This window comes from Carassius carassius, chromosome 5, assembly GCF_963082965.1.
Source record: "Carassius carassius chromosome 5, fCarCar2.1, whole genome shotgun sequence".
Lineage (NCBI taxonomy): Eukaryota > Metazoa > Chordata > Actinopteri > Cypriniformes > Cyprinidae > Carassius > Carassius carassius.
In genome coordinates this window covers 19,772,652-19,782,957 of record NC_081759.1, presented here as the reverse complement: position 1 = coordinate 19,782,957, position 10,306 = coordinate 19,772,652, and the positions used below count along the sequence as shown (strand labels likewise).

At 36.8% G+C, this 10,306-nt stretch overlaps 1 protein-coding gene across 1 annotated transcript in view; it reads left to right on the top strand.

Annotated features, from left to right (window-relative positions):
- The window catches only part of lix1 (limb and CNS expressed 1), an 18,849-nt gene extending 9,143 nt beyond the window's left edge, over positions 1 to 9,706 (top strand). Inside the window, exons 3-6 of the mRNA XM_059549116.1 lie at positions 5,279 to 5,419; positions 6,045 to 6,140; positions 8,945 to 9,022; positions 9,259 to 9,706. Coding sequence (XP_059405099.1) covers positions 5,279 to 5,419; positions 6,045 to 6,140; positions 8,945 to 9,022; positions 9,259 to 9,639 — 696 coding nt within the window. The 3' untranslated portion in view covers positions 9,640 to 9,706. The remainder of the gene's footprint in view (positions 1 to 5,278; positions 5,420 to 6,044; positions 6,141 to 8,944; positions 9,023 to 9,258) is intronic.
- Positions 9,707 to 10,306: the final 600 nt, after the last annotated feature.

Sequence of the window (10,306 nt, the reverse complement as noted above, 5' to 3'; positions counted from 1 at the left end):
CCCTGAGTGCACCTGCGCCGTGCGCTTAACACTTTGTGTTTAGATCTCTATAATAGGGCCCTTGGTGTTTTTTTACGAACAAAGGAAATATATCTGTATCGGCATCAGTTATTGGCCAAAATGAGTTGAAAAATATTGGCAAAATGAGCAAAAATCTGTGCATCCCAAATATATATATAGACTAATTATTAAGATATATATATAAATAATTTGAAACATTTTCTCAACCAAGGATGCTGTAACCATGGTTTCCATTTGAAATGACTGTTATTTGAGGAAATTTCAGGACTATAGCTGCTGCCCTTTGAAAAGACTACAGCACAGCAGGGAATTACTACTCCAGTGACAGCACTGTCTGAATAGAGTGTAATCTTTGATTAGTGATCGAGCACATTGAAAATGTTCTTACATTTTTTGCTGATTAATTAATTCAAAGAGTAGCTCAGTTTCAGAGGAGTTTCATTTTAGATCAAAGACCAAGGGTTCCCAAAAGCATTGTAAGCCAAAATAGATTGTAGAAACCCCCGGCACCAATGGTCTCTATGATCTACTTAGGCTTCCAAAGCTTTTGGGAAACACAGCCCAGAAATGTTTTTGCAACTTCTATCCTCAAAACACTGCTTTCAAAATATTTTTTTTATTTTCAGAACTCCAAACATTCATCTTCATTCCAGCACTGCATGTAAATGTAATAGCCTGATTATTATTTTGCATGATAAGCGTTTTCAGCAATATTACAAATCCAGAAACTAATCTCACCGGTGCTAGTTTCAAATCTTGTTTGTAGTCCACAGAGATCATCTAAAACATCTTGTGATATGGTTTGCAGAAATTTTATGGCTTTGGGTTTAAGACATGCTTTTGAGAACTAGTTGAACTTTAAAGGATTAGTTCACCCTAAAATCACTCTCATGTTCCAGCGATGTATATCTTTCATACTTGTTTGGAAGACAAGGAGATATCATGGAGGCTGTACTTGCTGCTCTTTTCCATACATTGACAATGAATGGGACTGCCCTTCTGCAAAAGAAGTACATTTATTACAGATATAATATACTTTAAAAGGATATAATATATGCCTCTAATATATGCAAATATGAACATGAATATGAATGCAATGTTTTCACTACTTAAAGGGATAGTTCACCCAAACAAATAGAAGAACTTGAAGGCGAGTAAATGATGACAAAATTGTATTTTTTTTATTTTTTTGGTGAACTATTACTTTAATTGCTTGTATTATAGTTTAAATAATTTATATTTATATTAACTGAACTATGGAGTGTTTTTAAAATCCATTTAAGTATATCTTGTTATGTATAATTTCATAATTACTTATATTGTTGTTGAAATATGTAGTTCATCAAATATTTAAGGTGTGAGTACAAAAAACTATTTAAGTTTCTACTTCAAAATGTTTCACTTGATATTTGCAAATGTGAAATTTACTAGCAATTTATTTGAGTAAAAATAGTTTTTACATAATTTCTTTCAGTGTGGTTACAGTACTGACAAGAATTTAAAATAAACTAAAATATACTATAATGTAATTTCTACTGAAACTTGTATTTCAGGTTTTTATTAGGGCTGGTAAGCGATTAATTTTTTAATCTAATTATTTACATGATGTGGTGATTAATTAATCTAATCAATAGCACATCAAATTTGGAGAAATTACTCTAAAAAATATAATTTAAAGTCATTGTGCAAAGTATCAAACAGAGATTACAAAAAGTAGGTTCAGCAAGAAATATTTTGTTTGATAAAATGTATTACATATACTCTTTTGGACCATGTTAGTAAATGATGACAGAATTGTCATTTTTGGTTGGGTGAAATATAACTAATAATGTATTTTCTTAATTTTATTATTACTACTATGATAATGTTAAATTATTTCTTTAATGAAATTATACTCTAAATAATAAACTAAAACTGCCAGTAGGTGGTGGTAAATGTCTTAAAGATTAAGTAATCGAGTCATTTATTCATTTGTTTGATTCGTTCAAATGGCTGATTCATTCAGGAGTATAGAAAATAGGCTTGTTTGAGATGAGCAAAATCTGCGCAGAACCAATCACCGGTGATGCATGCCGGCTGGAAAAGTGTCAGAGTTACGTCGGCCTTGCTCTGATGTCATGCTGATGTGTGCCAAAAAACTCTCGCGACGGATTGAGCAGTCGAGCGCAGTTGCTCTCCACCGACTGCGCTGATCAAAAGCATGATGGGAAACGACTGACTGACGACTAGGGATGGGTACCGAAACCAGGTATTAAACTGGCCCCGGGGCTAAATTATGAAAGACCGTAGTATCAGTAAGATCTGACGCTATCGGTTCTGATTTCGGTACTGGAGGGAAAAAATTAATGTACTATGTATTTTTGCTTAATAATGTTATCGTGCACATTTTATCTCACTAAACATTTCTAATGTGCGATCATATTAAGACGTTTGTCTGTGAGATCTGCGAGATCTCTCATGCGCGCCGTAGAGGCTGTCTGTCAGTCACACACACACACAACAAGAACGAGCGCGGCGCACATACACGCATAAGGGGCCGTTCACATATCACGTCTTTTGCGCACTCAAGTTCGTTATTTCAAATGTAGGTGCGCGGTATGCGCGCTCATAATGGAAGCGACACGGTCGCGACGCGCAAGTGGTGCGACGAGCTCGTTTTTTCCAGGCGCGTTCGCACCGCATCGAGTTAAAAACATCTCAACTTTTCAGAATGCCGCAAGTGCACTGCGGGTCATGTAGCTTCTTCACCTTTTCTGTAACAACGTTGAAAGCTCAGCCAAGATGAAGGAACAGCTGATAGATGTATGTGGATTTTAAAATTAATTTAGTAGCAGAGCTACTGTAAGCAGTTTTTAGTGCTGCAAATCCATTTATCCATTGCTGAAATTTCCGCGTCTTCATAGAGAGAGCAGGTCATGGTTGCTTAGCAACGGCAGACTCCTCAGGAGCCCAAGTGCCCGAAGGCTTTGGGGAAAAAAAATTAGAAAGCGGCGTGCCTAGCATTTTCCACGCGTTTTTAGACGCAATATGTGAACGGCCCCTTACAGTATGAAAACTCCCGCTTAATACAAAGAGTGACGATGGCGGAGACAGTAAAATGTTCCAAAGTGTGGTTATACTTCACAAGAGTTGATGCAGACAACGCTGGTTGTCATAAGTGCAACACAATTTTTGCATGTAAGGGTGGAAACACAAGCAATTTGTCAAAGCATCTTTCAAAGGTGCATTATGTGCAGACAGAGAAATGCAAAGTTTTCGACTGCCTAACACAACACAAAGTAACACAACACAAAGTACCGATAAGAATACCGTTAAAGTACCGGACCGTTAAGCAGTATCGGTACGAGTAGTAATACCGTTAAAAAGGGATAGTTCACCCAAAAATGAAAATTATGTCATTAATAACTTTATTAGCCCTTTATACATTGTCGTGTATCTTTAGAAATAAATAATGGACAAATGGAGTCTTTAAACGCCTCAGATGTAAAGTTTTTTCGCTGTCAAAGTGACGCCAAAATGAATGCAAAGTCAATGGGATGCTAACGCAAGTGAAGTTCTGCTACAAGATAGCAGCTCAAGGCTGACTTCAACTTCCGGTCGACTTCCTTGCCGCCTGCAAAACAGCGAGATTCAGGAAGTGTCCGACTTTAAAGGTCTTTTTTGACCCCTCCCCTCACTGCAGCCGCCTACTCTCATCTACATTTCAGGCGAGGCAAGGCACATCTCAAACAAGCCTGATGGTTCATGAATGGTTCATTGAATCATTAGGCTTGTTTGACTTGAAGCGAGTCATCACTAACAGACTGGTCAGTGTGTGACATCAAAGAACCGCAAGAGCTTTAGAGAGCAGACAGCTACTTGTGCTTTTGAATCGCTCTCGCGTTACTCTGATGTCATACACCGAACGGTCTGTGCAGCGCCACTTCAAAGCCAATGCGACTAAACCCAATGGTTCAACTCGCCAAATGGTTCATCAAATTCGTTCAAAACGTGGATCAAAAAATAAAAAGCCGCTGTGGGTTGCTCGGAGATGAATAGTTTGGATTTGTCTTTATATTTTGGTTGGCAAAATTAAGCAAATCAGACAACATTGTGTCTAAAATAACACAATATTAACTTTTTAATGTAATGTTGTATAAGATGAGGATCACATTTGCACTCATGTGATAATGCACTTAGCCTAAATCTCGTGCGACATTTCTTGACTATGTGATGTTTTAACAGGGGCATTTTGCCCCATAGCCTATCTTGAATTTTAGGAAAATTCTCTAGGCTCCATCATGCAGTAAGTTGTTGCCTTGCCTCATATTAGTCATCCATCGACTGTATGAAATGGCAGATGATCAACATAGGTCTGGGGCGGGGCAAGTGTTATTTTTCTCCATAATTAATTAATCTAATTAACGCGTTAAATTACCAGCCCTAGTTTTTATATATAATTGTAATTAAACATTTGTAATGATAAAGTTTGTCTTGAACATATAAAAATTTGAATACAACAGTGAATAACAAAGTACAGTTTGTAATAAACTACAAAATTTGTATTATTTTCAAGTACGTACATGTATATAGTATTATATTTAAATGTAGATTAGTACAGTATGTTAGTTAACATCAAAATATGCATACTTTTTTAAGGCATGACAAAATGAATATTATATTATCTACAAGCAATATTGTATTATCTACAAGTACAGTTTTTTGAAAAAGTAAAACTGTGAAATAGTACATTTAGTAGAATTAAGGGTAACAGTTTATTTTAAGGTGTCCTTGTTACATTATATTATTAATACATGCACAATTAACCATATGATAAGTGCATGTAGTTACTTAATATTACTCAGTGCTTGTATAATAACACTGTAACAAGGACACCTTAAAATAAAGTGTAACTGAATTAAGCACCGTTCTTGTTCAGAAGGGTGAAGCTTTCAACCTTCAGAAAGCAATATAAAAACACTGTAAAAGTATCACAAAAGTGGACTCCACACAGCTCAAATGGTATAATTCCAGTCTTTCTGAAGTCATACAGTAGCTTTTTGTGAGAAATACATCATTATTCACAGATCACCTTCCCTCTCTCCTGTTGTCCACTGTGACCAGATCATTTTGCGGTGAACTATTCCTCTGAAGCACAATCAGAGTGTTTATGTAATGAAGAATAAAAGAAATCCTAAAGAATGCCCAATCAGTGCACATTATCAGATTTCAACATTTCGTGATGATGATGAATTGAAAGCCTCTCTCTCTCTGACAGTACTGCTACAGTAAAGCAGAGGCCAGACGTGACGCAGCTCGTATCGCTCTGATGAACTCCACATTTAATGAGTTGCCCTGCCGCCGTATCACTCCTGAGTTCATATCACGCAGTGTGAAAGAAGCCGTCAGCACCACCAGCGTGAGTCTCCTTACTATTAAGCTGCTTATCAACAAATGATCAAGTTTGCAGTTCAAATTGCTGAGATCTACATGATGTTTAGGGCTCCTTGATGGGTGAGTATGTTATTAACAGTAGCAAGAAATCTCACATGTTCCTGCTCGGTTGTAGATTACTTTTTGTGTATACAGCTCTAAAAGCTTTCCAGTCTATAGAAACAGTATAATTTGGAAGTACGGAAGGCCACCCACTGTAGTTATAGATCCATGTCTTAGCACTGGCTCCATCCCACATGCTCCACCTCATGCCATATATCGAAGAGCCAAGAAGCAATTCCAATGATAAATTGGCTTTGTACCAAGAAAAAAAATAACCCCCCCCCCCCAAATCTGAATGTAGCTGCCAAGATTTTCACATTTTTGGGAGTGTGTGTGTCTGTGTACAGTATGTGTGGTCTCCCTTCACTCTCATGTCATTTATCCTCTGCAGTCTTGGCCTTTAATCCTCCAACAATAAAGACAAGTTTCTTTGACTGAATAACAAAGCAAAGGGGTGTCTAATGAAACCCAGACCTCCCTCTGTATTTGTGTCTGCTTGGGTTTGAGTGATGAGACGTCTGTAAGTCATTGTGTCCCACTGTTCACAGGGTAACATTGCAGATGCGTCTGACCCTGGTACCAGTATAGGAGCGTACTGTCTCATGCTGGAGCTGAACACTGGGAAAACCATGCTGGAATTTCAGGTTAGAAAAAACAGCCTTTATGTAACCTTGCTGAAAACACCCGCTGGTCCAGACTGGTTTACGCTGGTTGTGTGCTGGTCTAGCTGGGACGTTTGCCAAAGCTGGTTGACCAAGAGAAATCTTGAAGTATTAGTTGATCCATAAATCTATCATCATTTATTCACCCTCATATGCTTTCAAATCTGTATGACTTTGTGTATGACACAAAAGAAGATATTTTGAATGATGTGCCAGTTGCTCTTTTCCATGCAATGACAATGAATGGGCACTGGACCATTGAAGCTACAGACAGGATACAAAAGCAGCAAAAACAACAACAACAACAACAACATACAAGCAGTCCACATGACTACTGACTACTCTTCAGTAGTTATGTGATGGCTTTGATAGCTTCTAAAGAACAGACTGAAATTTACATGTAATTCAGTGATAGTCTTAATATCAGCTCTGCTCTACATGAAGCATCAATGAGATACATAGTAATTTCTGATTCGTGAACAAATCATTATTTTGAATCTGATTTTGTTTAATTTGTAAAGTTAATTTGATTTTCACAATACATGCTTCAAATCAGCTTTACAGAACATCATATATATAAATCATGATTTAAACAGTTGTTATATAGTATATATTGCTTAACTTGTGTATACTTTATGTATGCAAATAAAAATACATTTAGCAAATACATCCATATATATATATATATATGTATAGAGAGAGAGAGAGAGAGAGAGAGAGAGAGAGAGCTATGCAATAATGTAATTTATATTTTTAATGATACAGTATAAACAATTATGAAGTTGAGATTTGCTAATTATTATTGCTTATACAGTAGTGTGCTGTATGCAGGTAAAGTTTGATGTACTATTGATCTCAGTTTAAATATATTGCTGGATCATAATACAGTTTAAATGATGTCAATATATAAGCAATTAGGAAATTTATTTTTTTCTTTATAATGTACAGTATATAGCTCTATGTACAGTAAGTGTACTCTACAGTACATATGCAGATGAAGCTTGATATAGTAGTTCTTGGTTGGTGTTCATTAGGTGGTGATACTAAAGATTGTGCAACCTAAAGATTGTGTTTTGTTGAAGTGACAAGCCTAATTACTGTGTGGTTATGTGTATCACTGCTGCAGATAATTGCTGCATATAAATGCATATTTCAAATTAATTTCTTAATCAGAATAATCCTGTAAAAATATGTCACATTTTCCATAAAATATATATTACCTATATAAAGCTGTCAAGGCTCTGCCTTGTTTTCTGTGTTATCTTCATTTAATGTTTCTTTGTTTGTTTCACAGTATGTTATAATACATCATGTATACATTCACTAAACAAAGAGTGACAGCGTTTTAGTGGTTATGAGCACTCTTTACAACCTTTCTAGTCTATAATCCATTTAAAATGTAGAACTTTGTTTTTTGGCCACACACATGTTGTAAAGTTTCGGGCATATTTATGTGGGATTCACTCGAAGTAGCAGTGATTCACTCAAAGTAACAGTGATTTACATATTAATAACCATAGCAATAGATGGGACAGGGTTGGTACCTGGGGTGGCCAGCCAAATTTCAGAGGGGGGGCCGGTGCCACCCCTGGACACCATGCATGCCCCTGGCTCTACCAGGCTGAGTTGATTCCCCAAGGTGGCCTGCCAAGTGCCAGCCAAGCTTTGTGCTCACATTTGAAATCTGCATATTAGGATGAAAATATTTATTTATTATTATTTTTTTTTTGAAGGATCATGTGGCACTGAAGACTGAGCTTTGTCATCATAGGAATAAATTACATTGTAATTGAACTATATTCAAATGGAAAACAGTTAGTTTAAACTGAAATAATATTTCATAGTATTACTGTTTTTGCCGTGCTTTTCACTAAATAAAAACATCCTTGGTAAGCTTAAGACTTTAATGAGTTAAAATTAATCTTAACCGACCCCAAACTTTTGAATGGTAGTGTATATAATCATACAACCAGGGGACAGTGGAGATTATTTGTGCATGACTTAAATTTCAGTCTGTTTCTCCCACAAAACTATCACTTTAATGTTATGGTTATGTCTTTTGTGTCCTCTTTGAAGTTTGAAAGCTGCAGATACATTGTGATAAATTGCTACAATACTGTATCACATGTTTATTAGCATTGAAACACCATAATTAGGCTGATATTTGGCGTGCTGAATTTTCTTAATGTTTAAACTGTGAGAACTTTAGTTATGCTACACAATCTGTTAAAAAATGAAAACAAATAGCAGCTTTCTTGCTTAAATCAAAGACTACATGTGTGGTAGGATACTTTTTTTCTATTTTCTTATGAATGCTGAGCAAAATCTATTTGTGAATGTTCTCCTGTGTATGGGGGGAAAGATAATTTACACTCTGTAAGTACGCTGTTTCACACATAAGTCTGCAGTAAGCCTCGTATGACGTCAGTCTGAAGTGAAGAAATGCTAAAGCAGTACTGCATCTGTTTAGACACTGTAATGTGTTAAATATAATCAGCATATTTCAAAAATAACACCATGTGTTGATGTCTTGACCAATTTGATGCTGCAGGTTTTTTAGGTCTGGTAAATCATTTTGCATTAAAAAAAAAAAAAATTCAAAAGGTCAATATGAAAATAATATATTTTACATAAATAAACATACAAATATACATCCATAAATTTAAACTGACTATTCATTTTAAACTTTTAAATGTGCTATATTTTAAATGTACTCTGACTACACACACTAACACAAACTAGTGTAATATGAACTTTTTGGTCTGCTTTGTTTTTGTGTTTTTAAGGAAATAATGACAGTTTTTCAACTTTTGCACTGGAACGGCACTCTGAAGGCTTTTCGGGAGATGAGATGTAGCCGTCAGGTAATAATAACTTTTTTTTTGAGTGGTACTTTACAAAGCTTTCCGTTAAGATGCTGTAGGTGGCTTCCAGAGTGTTGCTGTGCAGCTGTTTTCTGAGTAGTTATTAGTTTTACTATGTATTGCTTTTTGACCCAATTAAAAAAAGCCTGTTCCCAAGTCCCTGTCAATAGGTCCATTGCTGTCAGTTTTATGTCACGTCTCCTAATTGTTGTTTACTGTAAATATCTCTTTTAAAGGACGTGATCCACTACTACTCCCAGCAGCATCTGGATGAGCGTACACGCAGCCATATGGCACTGGACTGGTTACATAAGGAGCAGCAGTCCTTCGGCTTGCTCTCCCAGGAGCTGCAGCTGGCCATGAAGGAGCTGGGAGAGGCCCGGCGAACAGGCAGGGAACTCCGCTTCTACAAGGAGAAGAAAGAAATCCTGAGCTTAGCTCTCAGTCACGCTAATGCTGAAGATCTGGAGAGCTACCAGAGTGAGGCGATGTCCTGGAGAGAAGAGACTGAGTTTGAGTACACTCAGGAGGGACACTGTCTGGAGGGGAATATGACCGATCCTTCAGAGCACTGCCAGTTTCACTCACAGGAGAGCGATAGAGAATCAGTGGAGTGAGCTCTGTGAGACAAGATGTATATACTGTACATAATGGTCTTTTATATATATATATATATATATATATATTTTTTTTTTTTTTTTTTTTTAAGATCATGTGGCATCGTATAGCGTTTTCAGGCTTCTTTCATACACTCTTAAAAATTAAGGTTTCAAAATGTGGTTTTGACAGCGAAGCCATAAGAACTTTGGGGTTCCCAAAAGAAACTTATAGTGAACAGTTCTTAAAGAGACAGTTCACCCAAAAATGAAAATTCTGCCATATATTACACATTAAGTGAAAGTCATGACATTTGCCAGGTATAACCCATACTCGGAATTGGTGCTCTGCATTTAACCCATCCAAGTGCACACACACAGCAGTAAGAAGTGAACACACACCCGGAGCAGTGGGCAGCTATAGATCCAGCGCCCGGGGAAAAACTGGGGGTTCAAGGGCACTTCAGTCATTATTGAGGGTGGAAGAGAGCGCTGTTCATTCACTCCCTCCCACCTACAACTCCTGCCAGCACTGAGACTCAAACCAGCGACCTTCTGGTAACTAGTCCGGCTCTCTAACCATTAGGCCACAGCTGCCCCCATATTACTCATGTCGTTCCAAACCTGTAAGTCCTTTGTTCATTTTCTGAACACAATTTTAAATATTTCTGATTACATCCGAGAGCAT